This window comes from Liolophura sinensis, chromosome 7 (genome assembly GCF_032854445.1).
Source record: "Liolophura sinensis isolate JHLJ2023 chromosome 7, CUHK_Ljap_v2, whole genome shotgun sequence".
NCBI classification, from domain to species: Eukaryota; Metazoa; Mollusca; class Polyplacophora; order Chitonida; family Chitonidae; genus Liolophura; species Liolophura sinensis.
Window position 1 is genome coordinate 15,086,232 of NC_088301.1, and position 24,257 is coordinate 15,110,488.

Consider the following 24,257-nt stretch of genomic DNA (forward strand, 5'->3'; position numbering starts at 1 on the left):
GACAAACTTCTTCGCTGATTCTTGAAACATGTATACTAACGTTGCAGCCTACCTGCAGCTGCGTTTCACGTCGCAAGGTCAGAGGTATCGACGGTGATAAGCATGATCTTCTCTTAAAGGTGGAGCAGCTGGGACGCTTTAGTACAAAGTTATATGTGGTATGAAATAATCAGCTGCCAGAAGGCTGAAATCTTACCGAAACACATCCTCAAAATTCAACCATTTGGCCGCAGACAGAGCCTTTTGATAAAACGGGAACTAATGGTCTTAGCTTCATTCGCGCAAACAAAAAGCTTTTAGAAAGTAGCAAGCCTGGACTCCAATATTGATTGGATATATCGATCTAACAACTCGATCTTGCACAAACTGATTACTATAGGCGTAGTAATGCTAAAAAAATCCACAAGAATCAATTTCATTGTAGATGGCCAGCACCTTATCCAGGCGGTCCTGCGCAGGGATAAGTACTTCTTATGCCCAGTGTGTATAGGCAATAATAACGCGCCATGTAAAGACAAAAAACCAATCGCAGCAAATGCAGATACAGCCTTACGAAGTCGTTTTGGTAATGGGTCATTCGCTCAATCTATCAGTCACGACAATCCGACCGCGCATCTTTTATACCTCATCCTCACTCTCTTCATAATAATACGACGTCTTGGTTGTTGATCTCATGGATACCTTCAGAGGCGAAGCCCTGATAAATGGTGATCCCAGTCGCTTCGTGTCCAGTTCGTAATCTCGTCTCTTTGATGTGGAATGTAGACAGCTCATTTTCCGACGTCTCGTCTTACACACGTACAACATGCAAGCGGTACGCATGCTTCGCCGGAAATTCTTGGACATAAACCCGTATATAATTGGATTTAAACACGACTGCACATATGGCAACAGGTCGAATATTATCTGAAATGGGAAAAAGTGTAGATTTTTTTTTAGCTTACAACATGGCACCGTTATTTATTGCTTGTTGTTCATGGCTTATATATAGTTATATACCAAGTTGGCACAACCTATACTACTGATGTACGGTCAAGAGGAGCAGTCTGATATCCCAATACTCCAATATCCCACCTACAAATCGACACTTTGCGAAATCGTAAAATTGGTCAGGTTAGATTTATTGAACATTAACAATAATCAATAATTTATTAAGTATTTGACCTTTATCAATCTACACTGAGATTGAAAGACTGTAAGACCCACAGGTCAATATGTTACGCTTCCAAACAAGAAGGTACGCCTTAAAACTACGATATCTAAGATTTTACCTTCAGCGTCATGCCTAACATGGTGTATAGTTCATCCATCTGCATGGTGCGAATCAGTTTGTAAATTATATTCGGCCCCCAGCAAAGTAGGAAGAACACAATTATTGTTATCAGCATTCGGATAACCTGAGAAAAAAAAACGTAGAAACTATATCAATAAAACCTGTTGATTTTACTTCTTAATGTAGATTCAGTGGTTTAAAAGAAAAAGAATAAATACGTTGATATGGAGCAATTTAAGCAAAAAAGATGATAGAAAAAATTCCTTTTTGAAGCACATAGTTTTAGGGGAATGATTTTATTAGGGTTAATTTATATTTTTTAAAACAGCCTACAATTTATGTCAATTCCATCAATGGTCGGAACTGTCCCGTCATTGATGGATTTTCTGAACAAGCTGGACCAGCTTAGCCCTCCCAATCCGATCTCTTCACCTTTTCTCTCACCATAGAGGTGAATTGACCGCCATCACCGTCTAGGTCATGACTGCGAATGACTTCATTGCCGGACAGGCCGCTGGAGCCTAACTAAAATGTAGTTAACAGTCATTTTTATTCTCCCAAAAGAAAGGTGAGAATCGTTTTCGGAGCTTTTATGAGTTAGGACATACTCCGCATTGAATATTAAAAAATTAAGACCAAACGTTTTACGCATCCTTTTAAGGCTTACAGTTGTACAGAGACAAACTAGACTTATTTTCTGTTAAGTTATATGAAGGATGACTAACATTACAATTGTCCTTATTTTTTTTTTTAATTTTCGTGTTGAAAACAAATTCCAGTTGTAAGACAGATATATGTATCACGTATATAATGTACAGGAATTTTTATGGAAGGATGGGAAAAAAATTGTACAGTGCAGAGATACAGGATGTGTGTTTGCGTGACAAACTGACAGTTAAAAGAAAGGCCAAAGGAAAAACAGTTTAGGAAACATTCTCGTGGAGTTGCCTAACAGGCGTCGTTATCCAGTAAATTTGATACGGTTTAGGAATCGAATACATTTTATAAAGAACCTTATCAATTAACTCTTCTTTTCCAGACAAAGGCTTTGGGGCTGGAATATGTCTTTAATGATGTGCGCTTTCAAGGGAGGGATGTCTGTATCATCACTGTTATTGCATAAAAATATGCTTTTAAAGATTAATAAATGTCTTCCTATACGCGGATATAGATCCAGTAGCAGCATTTAGATCTCGGGTAATTTGCCACACGGACCAAGGCAGTGAAATGAGATAGCTGATGCTTAGACAAAATCGGGAAACGTGTATAGAGTAGTGATGGTACGGACGCCTATCACAGCCTATCAAATACATGTAACAAAGCATTTGAGCGCCCATTATGCCTGAAAAGGTAACAACTTTAATGTACATTACAACAATGTTTACGTGTGGTGATAAAAACCTCAGTTGTCCAGAAAAAACATTCTAAGTGTATACGAAAAAATAACTGCTCAAGGCAACAACAGAGTCGGTCTTTTGTTTCCGCAGCATCATTTGTTAGGAGTTCATAATCATATTAATACATGGAAAAGTCATTCATACAACAAAATTGGCCCTTTCTTTCATAATGCGCAAGTTTCCATAAGAATATCCCATCTAGCCTATAGCGGTTGTTCGTCAAAAACTTATAAAAAGTTTTAATTACCTGATGTCTTCGGCCACGCTTTAATCAGGAACAAAATTAGTCACCACAATAATGTTTCAATTGGCCGACAGCTTTATGCTGAATTTCATAAACTGCACACCTCAAAGAACAACACATTTTATAAAAAGGACTATACGACGGGCATCATAGCGGGCTTCATGACGACAATCGACACCTACGGCTGAATCATTATTTAAAGCGTGTCGTCATTTCATGTATAACCCAACAAAGCAAACAGCAAACAAATCCAGCCTTAGTTTTTTTCGAACTATCAGATGCCTTCCAGAGGTAGCAGCACGACCGCATGTGTTATATTGCAAGTCCTTATGTGAAGCATTTGTAAGAATGAAATAAGACTTTTGGCAATACCTTCTTAAATCAAATTCCATTCCTGCACATCAAGCCCTATCCTGCAGTTGGCATTGCAGTGTTACTTGTGACAAACCCTCACCAGCTACTGGCGACAGGTTGGCATAGATAAGCAAAGTCAGTGAACACCGCCTGAGGGATCAACAATGCATCGAGCAGCGAGACAATCTGTACAATTAAGGCACCATTAACAGCATTCAGTACACTATCTTTAGCTTGTGACCATTCTCTTACGACGATGCGTGTAACTGACACCAATCAACCGGTGAGCGACAACCTCCATTGGTCCAAGTGCGTTAGATATTCAGGTTTTGTGATAAATCAAGTGGCCTTGTCTGAAAGATCTGTTTATATTTGTCCACACAGTCTGTTTTTTCAGTGTTCGTATATCGAGAAGAATGGTCGGCGGATTAAACCTAACAACCAACGCCCAATACAGATATTCAAAAATGAAGCCTGGAAGCAAATGTGAATTTGCGGATACAGATGGGGTGTGTAGGATGGTGGCAGAGATTAGGCGTTGGTAAGCCTTTACTTTAAAGAGCTTTCGAAAGGATACGTAAACACATGCAGACACAGGTACGATAACCACCACCGTTTGCGTTCACACGTTAAGGCTGTTTCCTCGTTAATTCGTTGACAGATTTTGTTTTTAATAAATGATGCTTTATTGGTTATTTTTCAATCACCCGTTTTACTACATGTAACAATTAAAAACACAAGCAATGGTATGAGATTAGATTTAATTAAATGAATTAAAACGACGACAATCATGTCGGTTCTAAAGTGTCTGTTGGGAAACGGGACAAAACGGGATGCGTTAGTATCATTAAAGTGAGTGAGTGCTTAGGGTTAACGTCGAACTTATCAATTCTTCAGTGATGTCACTTAGAGTTAGAGTACAAGTAATTTGCCTCCTTGATGCAGGACGGATGTCCACCGCTCTTTGTCGTGGGCTGCTTCAATGAGACGACTTACCGAAGGCAAGTACGCCGCGCCGCCTGAGCCATTATACTGAAACGGGTCAACCAGTTTTTGCACTATCCTCTTAATGCTGAGCGCCAATTGAAGAAGTTTAGCATTACAACTTCCCCTTTTTAAGTGTGGCCCAACCCGGGATCTCCCATCCCGAAGCAGACGTTATACCAACTGAGCTTTCGGTGCCGGTCGGTATCCTTATAGGCAAAGAAAGCACTAAAATGGGGTAGTTATCAGATGAAAGACCATTAAAAGCTGCCCAGGAAAATAGTTAGATTCAATTTTTTTACCATTTGTTTAAATTAGTCAAATGCATTTGAATATTTAAATGCTACCAAGGACGTCACATAAGGTTTTTGTAACTTAAGACACATCAGACTGCTACATTTCATCATTCAAAATGCATATGTATATAGATCTATGAATGCATTTGCCGATTTGACCATGAAACGAATTATTTTAGGCAAATATTATAAATGTGACGTAGTTGATACCTTCTGGGTCACACCAGATCACCATAAGACCTGATCTTTTAGCACAATTCTAAACGGTAACTCTTTTTGCGGGCTGCTTTAATGGTCTTTCATCTGATATATGCTTCGTTTTAGCGTGATCTTTGCCTTAAAGCGTAAACGTGACCATGCAAAACCCCTCTTTACCGAATAGAAATGATAACGGATCAATATCCAAAGTGAAATGTCCAGTACATGTACCTGCTTCCTTGTCTCCCGTGCTTCTGACGATCGGCGCTTCACTTTTAACGGCGCGGATTCTCTGTTTTTCGATGAAGCACCGTTCCTGGAAAATAAGCCGTCAACAATTATTTGAAGGACAGTGTCACCTTTGGTGAGTGAGTATGGCCTTAATCAATGATAAAATAAGTAAATATTATCTTAAGAAATATCATTAGAGATGCCGAACTATCAAAATATATGGGATATTCAACAGTAAAGGTTGAATATCATATTATAATGTTGTTGTATATAAAATGTGATGACAACACAACATTTGAGTATTTCTAGACCAGTGACGTCTAAGAAATTGCAACTAACACCTCTGCATTTTTTAACCTAATTCGTCTTAAGCCATGGTGCTAGGGGATGTGTAATTTGCTACAATCTATACATTTACAAGAACTGTTATAATAAAACCCTAACTGAGGTAGATTGACGAGGCGTATTTCACCGTTTACGTGTAACTGTTTGCCAGCTATCGCACTGTCGTCACTGCTCTGATTTTTCTCTCTATGCTGTACGTCTTAACTATAAAGGTACTGTTCATGTGATAAGTGGAAATTAAAAATTGTATGTGAAGAATCAAAACAAAGTTCAAAGTTAGTTGCATTTCCAAAATCATAATAACGACCGTCGGTGTTAGTGTAAACATAATTAAAGAAGGACCGCATAGAGAGTAAATTCAGAACACCGACGACAGTGTGATAGCTTGCAAATGGTCACATGTTTTGATACACTGCATGGTTAATCAACAGGATTTTTTAAGAGTTCTCAACGGTGGCATAATATAAGTCAACCAACAGAGAAGAGGTCTATACCTTCGATGTGTGGTTTACCGTGGGGAGTACCTAATGAGCAATCAATTTTAGTGGGTTTACTACAACTTCATTTAACAACGCTCGTGTGGCCTAAGAAATAACATCTGCCCCAGCTGTACGGAAATAAATGTTAATGAGGTCTTGGAAATACTTTACACTCTAGCGTCTACATATGTACGTATTTGACATGTTTTTCTTTCAAGCCTTACAATAATGGCAGGCGGCTAATCATATTGCGTACCATGTATTTGGCAGATGTTTTATTTGGTGTGTGGATATGAAATTCTGAGATACCTACTCCGTCCGTGATCTTTCAAGCATTTTTGTTTGCATAACCGGAGGTCAAAATTTGATTCCTAACCCGTGTTATTCCTGTTCTTCTAATGATCCGGGTTTATTCCCATAGCCACGGTGTTGTGTCACTCCAAGGGCACCAGTAGTTTATCGACCAGATATTAATTTAAAAAGTCCCTTTAATGAGGTACATGGCGTCCAATGACGTTAGCACGAATTTTCGTATATCACCTGTTCCTCACTCCGCACTACATTTGTTCACTCTCTCGCACCATACTCTCAACAGCAGATTTCAGTTGCTACTATAACAGACAAATGTGACCTTCGGACACCGTATTAATCATGCTCTCCCGTTTCGGCGTACTTCACTGAAGTTTACTGTGAGTCCTTCGAGTGGATCTATAAGGAACGTTCATCATTAAAAAGCGCATGTTTGAGCATCATGATGGGTAAAACTTAAGGCCCACGTACCAAGAACAATGTCTTAACACTAATGTTTTATTTAAGACAGCGATGCTTGTCTACGAACCTGAGTTTGGAATTGTGATTTATGACTGTTGAAATGAATGCTTTTGTTCCAGCCTCTGATAATGTCTAACTGTAAATGATTTACACGGGCATGGCTGTATCCTCGGAATATATCTCTGATGTGTAGAGAATTGCTACAGGTAATCTTTGTGTCACTGCTCCCAAAGACACGGAGTCACAGTAACTCCGCTTTTATACAGAGAATGATAACCTTTAGGCCTGTACTTGTGGCCAGTGTCTGATAGGACAATATGCAACATATTTATATTATTTTTCCATGTTGCAAAGAGTAAAGGATTTGTCTCTAGATAGAGTACTGACATGGCCGTCATTCGCTACTGTATAAGTGTTTACACTTCTCATCATTCTTACTTGTCTATCTTATGAATGGAATGAACTACAAGTGACACGTCCCTTTTCAAATCTGGACTTAAAATTTCATCGTTTTGAACAGTTTGTTTAATACACGAAATTTAATAAAAGAAATAAAATAAATCATAAATTTCTCGATTTGCATAAATGTCTAAATGTGTAGAAAGTTTCATAAAGCTTTTTAAGATTCCTGCTTGTGGTATCTAAATTTGTTGCCATAAAGGTTATGAAAGATTGTAATATTATCAACAGCTTGCAAATATTCCATGGGGCCAATGTGACCGAGGTGATGAGCGTGCCAGCGTGGCGCAATGACACAGTCGCCTCTCACCAATGAGATCGCTGTGAGCTCAAGTCCAGCTCACATGTTGGCTTTCAATGCGGTCGTACGTGTGAAGCACAATCAGCAACCTACGAATGGTTGTGGGTCTCCCCTGGGCTCTGTCCTGTTTCCACCCACCATAATGCTGGCCGTTGCTACATGAATGCGGCGTAAATTGCCTTTGTAATGATGACGACAACAAGGGCAAAAACTGACAACGAAGTATTCACATATTACTAGGGAACATGTCCGGTAGGGTATTAATGATGTCCCATACGTCTTACTCACGTTGAGTAATTGCATGTATACATAGCTCTGCATTAAGAATCCAGTGTTTCAAATGCTTTTTACTCGGCTAAAATACATTTAGAAAGAAAATCGATGCAATTTGGTACACAGTACCAATATTTAAATCAATGGGTACTCCTATACCAGCTGTCAATTAATAAGGACGCTCCGGGTTGATAAATGCAAGGCCAATTCCTAAAACGACGTTCAAAGGGTTTTCACCTAATATGCACTTCTCATTATAGTCCTTTACCTTTGATGAACTGTTGTATTCTTAGACTCCATAACATTTTGGTTTGACTGACTAATTTTTACTGAAAATTCACAACAAAAAGTGAGTGAATGAGTGCTTGGGGTTTAACGTCGTTCTTAGCAATTTTTCAGTCATATGACGACGAAGGAATCATTAGAATGCATGTAATGTGCCTCTTTGTTGCACTGCTCTTTTATCTAGTGCTGATTCATAGAGAAGGCTTACCGAAGGCAAGTAAGGCGCCCCGCCCCAGCCATTATACGGATATGGGTCAGGCAGTCGTTGCACTATCCCCGTAGTGCTGAACGCCAAGCGAAGAAGTTACAACTTCCTCTTTTTAAGGTCTTAGGTGTGACAGACCCTGGATCTACTGCCGCCGAAGCGGAAACTCTACCAAATGAGAACGCATAAAAGATCATGATACAAAAGACTATAATATAGGGATTAAACTCGGAGTAGACATGACAATGTGGCACTTGGCGTACGGTCGCATGTAACCAGTGAAATTCGGCTCCATACATGTACATGTTATGTACACCATACAGTGAATATTCTGTTCATAACAATGCCTAATTGCTCTAATATCATCACGGTTTCCATACTTAAGCAGCGATGTTGTTCTTCCATACAATGTACTGATTGAATTTTTTCACATTGTTCTCACCTCAGATCCATCCGATAGGGCTCAGTCATTTCCTTCAATTCCTTTGTACTCAGCCAGAGAGCGTTGATGACACAGACGTAGCAGAACACCATGACAGCTGTAGGAGCGGCGAACATGACGATAACGCGGTACATTGCAAACGAGAACCTGCTTTCCCGTGGTATCCCATAGTCTGAACATGTCACAATTGTCACGTAGGTGTCGTTTTTGTAGAACGTGAGCGACTCGGTATCCTAAAAAAAGAATTATAGAAGCATAGTGTAATAGTGTAAGTTACATAAGGTTAAGAACAGTTAAGTAAAGTGTGTTGTGGATTCGAATTATTGACTGATTGATTGATCTGCACCGTGTAGAAGTCAATTTTAATAACACAATGGCGACTACTTTCTTGGACTAACAAAACAGATATAACCACAGACAATGCAAATAGTATTCACACATTACTCTGTCAGAGAGCCTGAGGCTTCAAGCTTGAATTTATATTGGTAATTAGATACCATGACTTGGGCACTCGTTACTGTTTAGATACGCTGACCTGGCCGCTGTTACTACATGTATTTAGATACGATGACTTGGCCGCTGGGTGCTATTGAAATACGATGACTTAGCCGCTGGTTACTATTTAGATACGCAACTTGACCGCTGTTACTATTTAAATACGATGACTTGGGCGCTGGGTGCTATTTAAATACGATGACTTGGCCGCTGGTTATTATTTAGATAAGCTGACTTGGACGCTGTTGCTATTTAGATACGATGACTTGGCCGCTTGGTGCTATTTAGATACGCTGACTTGACCGCTGTTACTGTTTAGATACGCTGACTTGGCCGCTGTTACTATTTAGATCAAAAGACTTGGCCGCTGCTATTTAGATACGATGACTGTCGCTGGATACTATGCTGCCTAAACCTCCGTGTAAATTAATACTAATTCGATCGGACATCAACACTGGATACATGGATGTAAATATTCCATGACGCCATGTGTGAATCATCTGCCAATAAAACATAAATACAATACTAACAGTGGAACTCCAACAGATTATTATTATTGTAGTAATGCAAAGCTGTGGATAATTTTTATGTTGTTACGGATCATGACATAAACCAGTGAAATATCATAATTAACATCTGTTTATAACAGTTTTCGTTACTAATACAGGCTGTTTACAGTTGTTAAAATGTTAAAAACTGCATTGTATATACTGTACACAACTATTCAAAATTAAAATGGAGTTTTATCTTCAATATGTTTTCTTTCATTAATTAATAAATTTAGAATGCGGTAGAAAATGCCCCAGTTGATAGGATTTGTATGTAAAATATGTTAGTAAGATGAAGATTAAAACACTAAGGATGTATATATACCAGGTACTTGATGATTGCCGGTGTTTTACTCTATGCAGGAGCGGCGTAAAACACCAATCAAATAAATAAATAAATACCCTATGCAGGGTGGCGCCGATTTATTATTTATTTACTTATTTGATTAGTGTTTAAACGTTGTTTAGCAAATGGATCTTGCGATTATCGACTTAGAATGGTGTACGAATGTGGGACGCTTATACTCAAGAATATTTCACTTAGAACGCGGGTGATTTTAAATCTTGCAATCTTCCAAAAACTGGAATCTCAAAAGCGGAACTTTTTTTCCACTTCCTGAACTTAAGCTGTCGGATTTGTGTTAGAAGAATTGTGATGTGCCGTTTTTTTTGTTTTTGGTTGAGCTCAAATTCATTTATGCGTATTAGATTCATCTATAAAACATATCACCATCACATGAATGAACATTTCGTATAGCAATGACATATCATCGCGTTTCCAATCATGTATAAATACATAGTTTTGCACGTTGTTAGAAAAGGGCGTGGAAGAAAACATAAACATATCAAAGTAAGGGCTAAACCAGGTTTGATCAAGAACAAACAAGGCTTAAATTTATTAATAAATTCCATTCTCAAGTGTACCAAATACTACAATAAACCATTACAGGTATTCACTGAATCTAAATACAATATGTAGTGTGACAAAAATTGCATATGGCAGTGACTTAAAGGGGGTAGGAGGCTAAGGTGGGGAATATATTGAACCTAAGTTCTCACCCCGAAGAGCAATTACTGACACTCAAAATACGAAATTATTTGTCTTCACTATAGATGTGGCCATTTTAACCCCACTAAAATTCCGTCATAATGCGGATTTACAGTCTCTCGCCGTCCGTTAAGCCGTGAGACCATTTGTCGAAAGGACTTAGATTTCATTGAAGCTGCCAAATTGTATGTTCGTACCATTGCCAGACATGAAACAGGACAAACGGACAGCTGATTGAATGCCTCATGCCTTGAACCGGTTAAACAGATTGGGAACAAATCCACTAGTGTAATTTGGGTAAAGAGAAATTTATCTCGCAGGCTGATTCCCTTTAATTATATTATATTTCACTTGGGCTCTATTACCACCTTCACTATTGAAACGCTCGTTAAATGGGCAGCGCTGAATCGACCTAAATCCATACTCGTAGGGGAAGACATAAAGAGGTCAACTGACGGGCTAATAAAATCAACAAATTGCAACGTCTCCCCATCGAATGAAGTTATTCGTATAGCTACTCTCCGTAAGTAAGAAATATTAAGGTTTTTCATTAACAGTGATATTAATGTGTATATTTCTGGTGTAGAGATGCACGCATCAATCTGTGTCTGTTGAGGGAAAATCAGAATAAAGCGTGACAAATGAAGCCTCGGGATCGAATCCATATATTGCTTTTATAGGTTCTACATGAAGTTCAGAACTCGAATCCCCGAAGTACATTTAACGTCTTTGGTTTACTCCGTGCATCTTTGTTTCCTCTATCCAAGGGCATTTCCTCCGTCATTTGTATACCAATGTCTTGAAAGAAACAGTCAAATACAAAATAAATAATAAATAAATATATCTATACATTGCAATGAGGTTGAAACAAGCGAAATAAAATACTGAAATGTTTCCTCCTTGTGACTTTTATGTAAAAAGCCATATCGGCCAATTGGTGTAGAAAGACATGCATCAACCGTTGACTGTTTGGTCCTGAAAATACTCTTGGCGAAATACCAGTCGAATAAACACATGGAGATGGAAAGAAGATTTAAAAGGACAAGGTAATCTAAGCCTATACCTTTCGTTCGTCCTCTGCTACATTGTATATAATGAATGTTTACACAGAATGGTCCGGTATGGAATAATTCCCTTCACCAAACAAGTGCAAACAACAATTAAATGACATTTCCTGTCGGTTCAGTATAGGTAATCGCCGTATTGTTATAGGGACAAATTTGTGCATGCATTTAGCTAAAATATAAAGACACAAACAAAGAACCTTTATTATGTTTATATTTAATTCCGTTTTAATGGGGTTTTAATCGATTTAATCGTATACCAGCCATCAACCAATAGGAACGATCCAGGTCAATAATCGCAAGGCCAATTCCCCAAAATGACGTATAACACATAACACCACTAAGACCTAAGAGCTACGAAAGTATATAAAGCAGGAAAATAGGACGGAGGCGTGAGGTAAGTTCTGATAATGGTTATCATTCACATCCATTCAAAGGTGGGGAGTAGCATGGGATTTTTAGCGAATACGCCCAGAAATTTTGAAATGAAGATTTCCCCTGGTTATCATTATCAAAGCACAACTCTCAATCTGTTGAAATCTGTGAAAAAAAATTCAAATTGCGCCAGCGTATACAATAGTCTCCTTCCATAGAAACTGTGTTCTTTTCCAAAAGCAACTTATCTGGTTTCGAAACGATAAACACATTGTTAACATTAGAAAACGAGGATAAACTGTCATATTCTACAAGCCCTGTGTAACACAAAGCCTAGGTTCGTAAATGTCGAGTGGTCCTTAGCATTGCAATAGCTTTACGAATGTCGATTGAAATTATTATCACATATGTCAATGCACAGGAGAGAATACTAGATGATTTGTCACCAGTCCTTGCTAAGTGGGATATAAGCTGGACTAGGGGAAAACTTTTATGCCCGTAAATTATTAGCTGTATACTGTCATTTTATCTTCAGACAGCGTACATTGTCAATGAAATATGAACACACCACTCAACTATTCAAATCCTATCGGTTTAGAAATCGATACCAAGTGTTTACCCCGCATAGGTCTACCAGTCTGGAGAACGCCCAATAGCGAGCTAACATTGCTTATCAACAGCGCAAAATTTCTGAATGTTACTTGTTTGACAAATCGGAGTTAATCGAAGAGACAGTATTCCCACGGTAACCCGTAATTGATGAGGTACCGCAATCATCAGGGAAGTGTATACCACTTCCAAAGAACACATGCAATGACACGACAATTTGACTGTGTTCGTTGGTAGACGTGAAAATACAATGTACACTTGCAAATCCATAACGCTCAGTTAAACGACCTTGATATTTACTTATCTATTTATTTCATTTATTTATTATTTACTGACTTTGATTTATTTGAGCTGACTCTAGATGTTCCTTCACTGTGTTTTTCTTAAAAGATAATTTCACTTGGAAACGAACTACTGATCGACTGTTATACAATGATCTATATTCCGTTCATGACACCGACATGTCTGGTAAAGAAGCTCGACGTAGAGTCCCCACAGCGCCTGTTTATTTGATACGATCATAATTGCTACTGATAAATGCCAAAAATGAAGGGCTGCCAGCTATCACTGATCACAATGTCCATTAGATTTTTACTCATCACTAGAAAGAAACTCCGTTTACGCATGAGCTATTCGAATGAAAAAAATAAGTAAGAGTCTGAACAACAATAATAAACATGTTAGGCTTATAACAAATGAATTGACAAAAATACGCTATATCTCTGTACCCATGACAAGCCAAGGCGATACTGATCGTAAAGTTGTAATGCTACAGAAAAACTTCTGTTTGCATCTAGCTCACATATCAAAGTAGGTCTTCATAATTAAATGTGCCAAGTCTTGTCTGTGGGGAAAATAAAACGTCATAACATTTACTGCACATTACACATCTTGGTTCAAACCCGAGCTTAGTCATATCAGAGGCATTCAATTCGCATTTTTATGTTTCTTCAGCTGGCTCTCAGCATGTCAAGATAGGCCATGTAGCAAGCGCTGATGTGTCAGTAGACTGTTAATGTACTGGGCATCATTTTGCCTGTCCTCGCAATGTGACATATTAAAGAGCATTTTATTTCTCATGATTTGAGGCGGAAAGAGTTCCACGAGTAAACCATCGACCTTTTCTGGCAGGTTCCCGACGAACTTTCCCCCATGTATTATATGGATTACACACCATAGAGTTGGAATACGAATTGTCTTCAACGATCCCGAACTATTTAATATTTTAATCACATTTACTATAATATGGGTGCCTGCAAGGAGTTTCACAAATAGTAAGAGTAGACGAATGGACGAGAAAATTGAGGAGCTGAAAGATTTGAGCTTGAGATGTCCTAAAGAGATACCATTTAGTCGTCTGGAACACGGTATTCCGAAAATTAATGTTAACAAAGCTTGCTTAACATTTTTACAAGTCATATGATACAGTTGGACTGTTCTTACTCTAAACAACAAAAGAGTTCGAAAACGAAACTTTCCTATTGTAATTACCTATTGCAGACCGCAAGTCGACAATTCACATTTCCAGCCACAACTTATAAGCTCAAATATATTGGTTCACTATGTAGGCCTACCGGTCAAATATGTAACATCCTATCGTTTTAACACAGGTCTTAAGTGTTGACACAAAATCTTGCTCTCGTCCGAACGAGGTGATTAGCGGACGGGTTTGCAGGTTAGTAAATCAATTAATACCAGTTGTAAGTGACAGAGTAACACACTTAAACGGCAGGTAAGACGAAACCATCAAGTATGTGCGCATGTACTGATTGAAATATTATACTCACAAAACTAAATAATATCTCAAACCCATATTTCAGCGGTCGTCTTTTTTGCGTGATGTGGCACCAACTGCGAATTCGCTGGGGTTTTTTTTTAAACACAACTGCTTCTTAGTTGAAGTGATGATATGTAATCCGAAAGGAACACAACCCTTCGTAGTCCATGTGTAGCCAAGTGAAACAAATACGTACCATTACAAAAAAGGTTGGGAATGATGACGCCAAGGCTAAACTCCAAACAAAGATAATGATACAGCTGGTTTTTCCGCCGGTGCACAGGAATCGAGACTTCATAGGGTGTACTATCACTATGTATCTGTAAACAAAAATAAAGAAAGGTTGATACGAGGTGATCAATATAAAATATATCTCCACGCTTTAAACGATACAGGAAGTCATAAAACAGAAGTTGGGATAGATACATGTATGCAGATGTGCTCACCACAAGGTAAAGGACGGGGTGAAACACCAATCAGATAAACAAGAAAGCAAATAAAAACAAGATAAACGCATGAAGTTACACATTAATGACGGACAAAAACCAAAGAGACACATTTTACAGGAAATATAATTGGTTTAGCCGTCCAGATGTTTCTATGCCTTTAAACTAACTACGTGTTATCAGCAAATACAACATATAGGGCTAAAGCACAGAGATATCAGTGATGACAGTGTGATGGTTGGCAAATCGTTACGCGTACCACCGATCCGGTCTCTGATCAGTTCACCTCAGTCAGGGTTTTATTCCGACTCTTCATACATATCATGACAAAGAAGCAACGTACAAACTCACTCACTCTATGGATTAAGCAGAATCAGAATAATACAATGATGTTGGTTGCAATTTATTTCACAGAACTGACCCAGAATTGGTCAAAATGCTGTGTTGGAATCACATTATGTCCAATGTACAATCACAATAAAACATCGTTAAGGCAAAATGGTCCGGGTGCGATTATTACAGCCGTAGAATCCTGGTTTATGCAGGAATACAACATAAAAGACTTTCCGCAGCACTAATTTACGCCACATGTACTATCTTTGATCTAAAGCTGAGAAAGTGTTTGCTGTCAACATAGGGCACACAATTTATGTGGAACTTTCAGCCCTTTGTTATCAACCTGATTTGCCATAACATGAGTTGCCAGCCCCCCATCAGGTCAAAGATTTAAATGGCTGTGGTTTAAATGGGCAACAATTTTGTTTTTAAAGACACCTGTAACGACTTAAAAGGCAGTTGGCGGTCCAGCTTTTACCATAAATACTGTCGTGTCCAATAACCTATTTGGTCAGATTTGCTTCTCTGACGTGAAAGTGTATTGAATTATTTAAGAAAATATTGACCTTTATCGAGCTATCGTTGATAATTTTAGACAGGTGAATGTGGAAGAATTGAAATTTTAGAACGAGATGCAGGCACCCCGAGATCTAAAATTTCAACTTTTCCACATTTACCTGTCTAAAGTCAACAAAAATGACTCGATAAAGAGTCTTGTTTTCCATTTCATTATTATTGTAAAACTACTTTAAATTACATATTTATTTGAAACTAAATGGCGCAAACGCAGTGCAAATTGCACAACCTTCCTCTCAACACCTGTCAACACCTGCTCGAGAGCGTAATAGAAAGAATCATACACACAAAAAGCAGAGGGGAAAAGAAATTAGCATGAGTCCTTGTCGTTTGCGTTTATGACTTTGTGGCCGGAACACCTTTGATAACCACCTACTTTGAAATGGTGTCGTCCAAGGTGGAATTTTGTGACGGGAGTCGTGACGCGGGTATGTTCCGAAGCGTGCCCCTCTGATTTTAGACCCGTTGACGTTCAACGTTGCATGTAGTAGGAAATTCCAAAGTATAGTTGAATTCAGGTTTAACATCCATTTATTTATTTATGTATTTCACTTGTACTTTACGTCGTACTTAAGAATATTTTAGCTATACGACGGCGGCCAGAATTATGGCGTGGAGAAAAAGGGCAGAACCGGGAGCTAACATCACGTATCGACAGCGTGAAATTTCTGAATGTTAGTTGTGGGTCAGAGCACCCACGGCCCTCATGGGTGCCTGGAGTGAAAGGAAACTACAAAAATTCCCGCGGGTCGCATAGAGAAAATGGTATGTTTACGAATTAAAAACCTTTTGTTCCAACGACACTTAGAATTTATCCAGAACTTTATACATGAACAAGAACAATTACTTACAGATAACAACTTTTTAATTTAGCAAATAGACTTTTCAATACGCTTGTGTACGTCGATATGAAGTGATAACGTGATATCTTAATAATGCTATAAGCAGTTCGAAACGTTGTGTTTTTTTGTTTGTTTTTATCCCTTAGTTATAAGTGGACATCCTTGTTCCTATTTACAACCACTTTCACAACTCAGCACAATAATCCAATGTAAGTAATAGAAAACTCTCATGGGTTATCAATCGTTCCGTGATCGATGGGTTATCCAAGGATTGATTTTACACCTCATGTCTATTGTTCGTTGGAACAAACTAGAATGGCCAGATTCCCATATATTATGTGCATTCAACAAGGAAACTCTTGTAACGTGAGTCTTGAAAGGTTTGAAAGGCGAGTTTGACCACAGGTGGTCAGGTGAATTAAAATAGTTATATCTGGCTGGGGTTTTTTTTAGCGGGATCCGTCTTAGTTAATAATTAATAACAGTAAAGAGTGTTCTCCTCCAAGAATTCAGACACAGCTCTGGACAAAAGCAGTTAGAATGTAGTATCTATTGGGCAATAGGGAAGAAAATAAGTACATACCTTTCCACACTTATCGCCGTCAGGTTCATAATGGAGGCCACTGCTGATAGCATCTCCACAGAACCCGACAGTTTACAAAGTGACGGGCCTATGCTCCAGGGACCTATGAAGTAGCGAACGATCTCATAAGGCACACATATCATGAGGAAGAGAATATCTGCACACGCCAGACTGACTAAAAAGCTAGAGGTTACATTTCGCCGTTTTTTATCCCCAACAAGAGCAAATACTACCAAGGAATTCCCAACGACTCCCAACAGAAAGGTGGAGGCAAACACAGTAACCGTGGGAATAAAGTGAGCCTCTCTGATCCAAGGGTGTCTTAAGTTGTCGATGTCCCCTTCGTAGTTGAAAAATCCATCGTTTTCATAATCTTTTGACGCATTGACAAGTTCAAAACGAGGTTTTCCACCCAAGTTTGTCATGATTTACTGCGATGATTCGGATTATAGAAATTTTGCTAAATAAAGTTGCAGAGGGACTTCATCAGCGTTACCATGTCCTTGATTCCAACAAACCTGCCAGTTGCTTCTGGACAACCTCAGGAAAATACTCAACTGACGCTGGCTGCTTCACCACATGGGACAAATACGTGTAACTATCCACTGTGAACCGCCACAAATGACGCCTCCGCTAGTCGCGTACCTGTCCCTCCTGAACGAGCGAAGCTTCTGAGCGACAGTATTCAAGGGAGCGCTATAGCACAAAACGGTAAAGCTTCTTCCGTATCACGATCGATCGCAACCCTGCCACGATAACTCACGCATGCACGCCCGCGCTTCGATGGTTTCAAGTCACCATCGAAATGAAAGGCGACAGTTATTCAGGAAGCTGATGAAGGGCAGCTGCGCAATCCAATGGCGAGCTGCAAATTACCAAGGTGGAGGGGAAAATGTGATAAAGAGTAAAACGTCTTCATCGTCGATATACACAGATCACATGTGCTCACGGGCCACAAACCTAACGGTATAAACCTTTCAGTTGTATTGACTTCTGTCTCAGTACATTTATTGTTGTTAAACACAGCTTTTTTCTCCACCCAATGGTAAACGAGAACCAAGTATTTAAAGAGTACCTTTTACAGCAATTTTACTCAGCATTCGTCAAACGATTTTAGCTTAGCAATTTTCCATCAGCCATGAGGCTATGAGTTTCATAGCTAAATGGAAAGAGAATATATATGTTGTTGCTATCTTTTTTTCAACTTTTTAATAGCACAGCCAATGACATAATGTTATTATTTACTAATTTCATATGTTGAGATAACGTGGATAAACTTGAGCTTTGCTTTATAAAGCATTCTGGGGATATTGCAAAAAAAAAAAAAGAATTCACGTTTCCTATCGGTTTAATTCGTCAGAATATGGGAAAGTTCACAAAAGAATAAAACACGACTATAATTTTGTTGATGGACGAAAGCGCCCAAAACTGGAAACACGGTCCGTTACTTGCCTCGGTGAAGGCATGAACCAACTGTTCAGTTCAGAGTAAACATTGCTTTACTCGATGCAATAATATTGTATAATTTGCAGAATTATTTCTTGTTTACGTTAACTTAAGTAAAACATTCGCTTGAATAAATAACAATTATATTCATTATCTCAATATTGCAAGTATGTTGTCAATAGTAATGTGCTAAATTACAGGAATATTTCATAGGTTCGTGCGCTGAGCAGTTAGGTCGTGTAATTTATATAAGGCTGCGGTAAGCCGTTTGATGACTTTGCAGCCCTGTCGGTACCCTGTGGATGGTGTCTGTGACCGTCGGATAGGTGTGGTATCTTCTGGTGTATTTGGTTGGTGTATGGCAGATAGAGGACTATGGAGTTACTGTGTACTTGAAGTTGTAATGAGGATGGGCTCGGTGCGATCCTAATAAATCGTTCATTTGTGGAATAAAGCTGCATACCTCTCCCATCTTCCTCACCTTAATTGGGGAATCATGTGTCAGAGCTCTTCGACACTGACAAAGTCCATAATATGACAAAAAGGACACTGCTTGTTCTCGAAAAACGGACAAAAAGGCTAGACACTGGAAGTTGGTTACTAACATACTGAATCTGCGCACTTAGTGTTCACTTAATGCGATTAACCGGTTTATATAAATAGGTAATGGTAGTAGGCTAATAATGCGCTCACTAACTTGTGCCGGAGTCATAAGTGCGATTATCAAACCCGAGAGCAGACCTAACGAGTATTCTAACGAGTATCTAAGTCTAAAATATAAGACGCAAATGACCAAGGTGTTCCAAAAAAGTCGTAACTTAGTACTTTTTAATTCCATCGAATTAGATATATCATTCTACAAAATTAATGTATGTATGGGTTTTGCTTTAAATTTTCCAAGTAAAATTGAAAACATCCATACCTGAGGCAGTACGACCAGTAAAACTACGGTGAACATTTAAGGTCATTGTTCTCGTTCATGTTGGTCAATATGTCTACCCGTTGAAATGTTCCCAATCACCAATCAGAGTGGACAGCACACGATAGGATTTGACATCTCTGAGTTCGAAAAGTCAACCATATGTTTGGCAAGGTATAATGCTGTAAATCTATGGGGCTATAAGTCTAAAGGTTTTATACAAATTGTTTAAGGTAGCATGGTAACAAGAATTATCTCGGGGTTTTTGCGCCTAAAAGTCGATAATATAAACAGGATAATCGGTGTATCTGGGTTATGTTCATAGTATCTGGGTTATGTTCATAGTATCTGGGTTATGTTCATAGTATCTGGGTTATGTTCATAGCATCTGGGCTATGTTCATAACTCATTGAATCCCAGGCTAGTTCAATATTCTGTGCATAAGATTAGTGCTCGTGGGACTGACGATGACCGTCGCCGTCTTTTCCTAAAGATTATTCCGACAAATTATCATTATCAAATTCATCAGAATATATGCATGGAAACAAACATTCGTATACCAGCCGTCATCCAAAATGGACGTTCCAGGTCAGTAATCGGAAGGCCAGTTCTAAAAAAAAGGCGTTGAACATAAGCAACCAAAGAGACTATATAAAGTGTGAATTTAGGTCGAAACCCATGCAAAAAGAAGCAACCCAATGATGTTGGAAGGACACAAGAAATGTTCTTAACTGGACAATGAGTGAAATCTGCATTCCAATTGTGTCCGTAATAAAATATGTCTCACTTTTGCGATCTAATTCAACACTTTTAATCTTTTAACCATGCCGCCTCCAACAATCCAATTTAGTTCAATTCCATCTCTTTACTCCCCCAAGCACTCACTCACTCTCTCACTTTTACTCAATCAAATCAAAGCTGTTTTATATGAAGTATACAATGTATTGCATAAAGACAGCAGCACTTAAAAACCAAAACACATATTGTTACATTAATACTTGATGCCTATCATTACATATAGGGATAGTCCATGGCACGGTATTTATTTTATAATAATTTTAATCAAATTACTCACTGTTGTAAGCATAGTTTTTATCGGCGTGCAAGCAGTGCAGTGCTAGATTTCTAGTGAAATCTAGATAACAACGATTCCTTAGTCTGGCTGAATAACGCAAATTAGTACTGTAGCTCGCCGCCTATTTCATTTCCATGGCAAAGTTGGCATACTCTGCGTGTATTGGTATCTTGTTATACCTGCCTTCGAGATAGTGATTACTGGTTCTAAATTTGGCGAGAACAGTTCCCTGCTTCAGTGGTGACAAGGTAATTTTCAAGTCCCACGTACTGTTTAGCTAATCTATTATAAGTTGATTTTATGGATGATACGTCAAATGAATAACGTGATAATGAGTGATTTTTTATTGTCTGTCTGTCTGATCTGAAATCTTGTCAATGAAAGTGATTTAAATTGTCGGCAGTACAAACATTTTGTCGGAAAACTGCACTTATTTGGCCTCGGTCCAGTTTTTCTAAAGTGTACAGGCTAATACTTTTCCAAGTCATAGTAAATATTTACATTTTTCGACAAACTCAGCAGCCAATGCAGTTGTCTGAAGTCAAAAAACAACAGCAGCAGATTTAGTTCAAATTTAGTGTACTGGTTACATATTTCTGGGCTAAGTAAAAACTGAAGACTTGTCTTAGAAATAAATCTGGTACTGCCTTAAAACAGATCTGAACAACCTGTCCCTCGGAACACCGACACACTCTACCTCTCCGTGTAGTGCAGGAATAACAGGAATAGACAAATTTTCCTATATAAACTGTCCCGGAGGACACCGGCTGCAGTAAAGCTACATGATGGAAGACAGTAAATCCACCTTAAAGCCTCATGTTGTAATTATTACCATCGCGGTTAGCCACACGTGTCTACTGTATTAAGAAAACGTGCCTGTGTGAGATGCGGAGCCCGTATTGAATGTTAACGGGGACTTCGAAGGCAACTAAATCAAAAACAACCATAATAACCTAAGCAATATCTTGTGTTGTTGCTTTCTTTTACATAGGTTATACGAATCTGAACAGTGTATTCATTATGCAACGCAGAAGAAACGTATTAAATCGTCTTGGCAAAAGCACTAGAAATGGTTATGTGACTCCATTTCGCACAAACAATTATATTTCCGTCAGATGGAAATTCACATCAGGTGAGTATACATGGCGTCAGACAGACAAATAGAACAAACGTCACAATTACAACGAACCCTCCAACGTTCATAGTTTCTCCCAACGCCTTCGGCAATCCAATTAAGTAATTTCCGCGGAAGCACTTGATCTGATACTTAGAGAACCTTAGAGGGAGAAAAATGTCGCCTGAAGCTCGACTACTTGCGTGGAACAAAAATTAAACAGTGGACGTCTGATCTTCTGGAATCGTCTGATTATATCCTCTTTGATCTTGTATATCGCAGAAATGGCCAGATATAACATATGCACATACTGCAACACATGCATACTCGAAAAGTATATATTAGATAGAATTAATCTTCAAGTTGTGTGGCCGAGCGAGTTAGCACGCCAGCACGACGCAATGACCCAGGCGCCTTATGCGCCGTGAGTTCAAGTCCAGCTCATGCTTTCTTCCTCTCAGGCCGTACATATCTGTAAGCAACCTGCAGATGGCCGTGGGTTTCCACCCACTATAATGTTGACCGCTAAAAAACGCTAATCAAATAAATAAATAAGTAAATAAGATATATACCTTCAGTTCAGTTTGTCATACGAATAGCAAGGGTTTACAGAGGGTATCACGGATTTAATTACAATGGGCAAACATGTTAAAGGACTGTGACCCTAAGAGACATTCTTAATACGCAGTTAATTAAACCAGATCAGTCCAAACAGAACTACTTCTAAACTGGCTAACTACTTCTAAACTGGATAACTACTTCTAAACTGGATATCACAGCTGTGCTTCTGATAGTTGCTTTAGCTACAATGAACTATTGCTCGACCCATTCCAGTGATGTTGCCCTACAAGGAGTAATTGTGCCTAAAATAAACAATTTAGAGCTTTTTTGACATTATGCATTGATGTTGTTTATTTCAACAAATAAAGAGGATAATACGACTGATGTAAAATGCACAATACAAAGATGTCAAATCTTCGCACATCTTATTCCCGTTTAGGTGTTAGTGCATCTATTTCATAAAGGTCGATGTATCATGGGGAAAAAAAAAGAAACATGGCGAAACAAAACACAGCTTTATTTGGCTGGTTTCTAACTGGCTTTTCGAAATAGTAGCAGAACAATAATACACACCGGTGTGGAGTAATGAATACGATATATATAAGCGTCAGGTCCGACATTCGCATACTATTCGTAGTCCGTAAAGGGCGTCCCAAGTCGATAATCGCAAGATCCATTTTCAAAACAACGTTTAACACGTTTAAGAAAGTAATCATGACCTTTTTAATGCAGACCTTGCGTGTAATGTGATGATTTCAATCAACACCACAAGTTATTACTGCAAACACTGGTGTGTCAAGGTTATTGTATCACACGCCTTTAATCCAATTTTCTAAAGTTTTACAATGACTATAATTTTCTTGTAAGTAAATACGGATAGAGCGTCCTGAGTCACAGGCACTCTGCTTCATGATTGTTTAACCCGGGGCTAGATGCTGTATATTCATTGTGTTGAATTAGCTTGTCACGTCGAGTATATTTATTTATTTATTTATTTGATTGGTGTTTTATGACGTATTCAAGAATATTTCCACTTATGGTGGGTGGAAACCGGGCACAGCCGGGGGGAAACCCACGACCATCCGCAGGTTGCTAAAAGACCTTCCCACTTACGGCCGGAGAAGCCAGCATAAGCTGGACTTGAACTCACAGCGACCGCATTGGTGAGAGGCCTCCTGGGTCATTACCCTGCGCTAGCGCGCTACCGACTGAGCCACGGTCGAATATATCAACAGTTGCAATAAAAGCACAACTGAGATACATACTTTGTTTATCTACAACTTACATTCTAACATGGCACACGATTTGAATATTGATTTCACCCCATTCGCCTAGAACATACATGGCGTTTTTCCAGCATCACTGGAAACTGTTGACTGCTTCTCTTTACATGTTCCGTCCTTTTTTCGTACATTGTATACTGTCAGTATGATTTGTCTGCATGGGGTGTCCTATCTGCTGTCTTCGGTGTGATAATTTGGTGGCGGCATCAATTTGTCAGCATGATTTCGCCCTGCCTCAAGAAGAGAAATTACGTGTGCACACACCGAATGACTCCTTGTCGTCTTATGACGTCTTATGTAAAGTACAACGTAAAACAAGCATTCCTTTCGATTTTAACTAGGCATTGTTTTGTGATTTGTATTTAACATCAAAACCAACCTTTTTTCAATTATTCGAAGGCAGTCCATGTTTTAAGAGAAGGACGCCGGGGTGTCTGGTGTAAACCATGGACATTTTAGAAGGTAACTTGCAAGGTTTTCCAGGAATCTGCGGATGGTCGTGGGTTTCCTCCGGGCTGTACCCGGTTTCCTCCCACCATAATGTTGGCCGCCGTCGTATAAGTGAAATATTCTTGAGTACGGCTTAAAACACCAGTCAAATAAATCAATCAAATAAAACTCTA

At 38.8% G+C, this 24,257-nt stretch overlaps 1 protein-coding gene across 1 annotated transcript; it reads right to left on the reverse strand.

Annotated features, from left to right (window-relative positions):
* Nucleotides 1-618: 618 nt before the first annotated feature.
* LOC135470671 (allatostatin-A receptor-like) lies at nucleotides 619-17,661 on the reverse strand. The gene is made up of 7 exons (XM_064749706.1): nucleotides 17,237-17,661; nucleotides 14,650-14,773; nucleotides 8,538-8,770; nucleotides 4,978-5,062; nucleotides 1,718-1,798; nucleotides 1,272-1,397; nucleotides 619-906 (listed from the first exon to the last, which is right to left on the reverse strand). The coding sequence occupies exons 1-7, from the start codon at nucleotides 17,659-17,661 to the stop codon at nucleotides 619-621; spliced, it is 1,362 nt and encodes a 453-aa protein (XP_064605776.1).
* Nucleotides 17,662-24,257: the final 6,596 nt, after the last annotated feature.

Bases quoted from the DNA above. Each gene is read 5' to 3' on its own strand.
- LOC135470671 (XM_064749706.1), bottom strand. From the start codon at position 17,661: ATGACAAACTTGGGTGGAAAACCTCGTTTTGAACTTGTCAATGCGTCA. The intron at 8,771-14,649 runs GTACGTATTTGT...TTCTTTTTTTAG, and splicing joins TCCCAACCTTTTTTGTAATG to GATACCGAGTCGCTCACGTT. The intron at 1,398-1,717 runs GTGAGAGAAAAG...TTTTTTTCTCAG, and splicing joins GCGGTCAATTCACCTCTATG to GTTATCCGAATGCTGATAAC.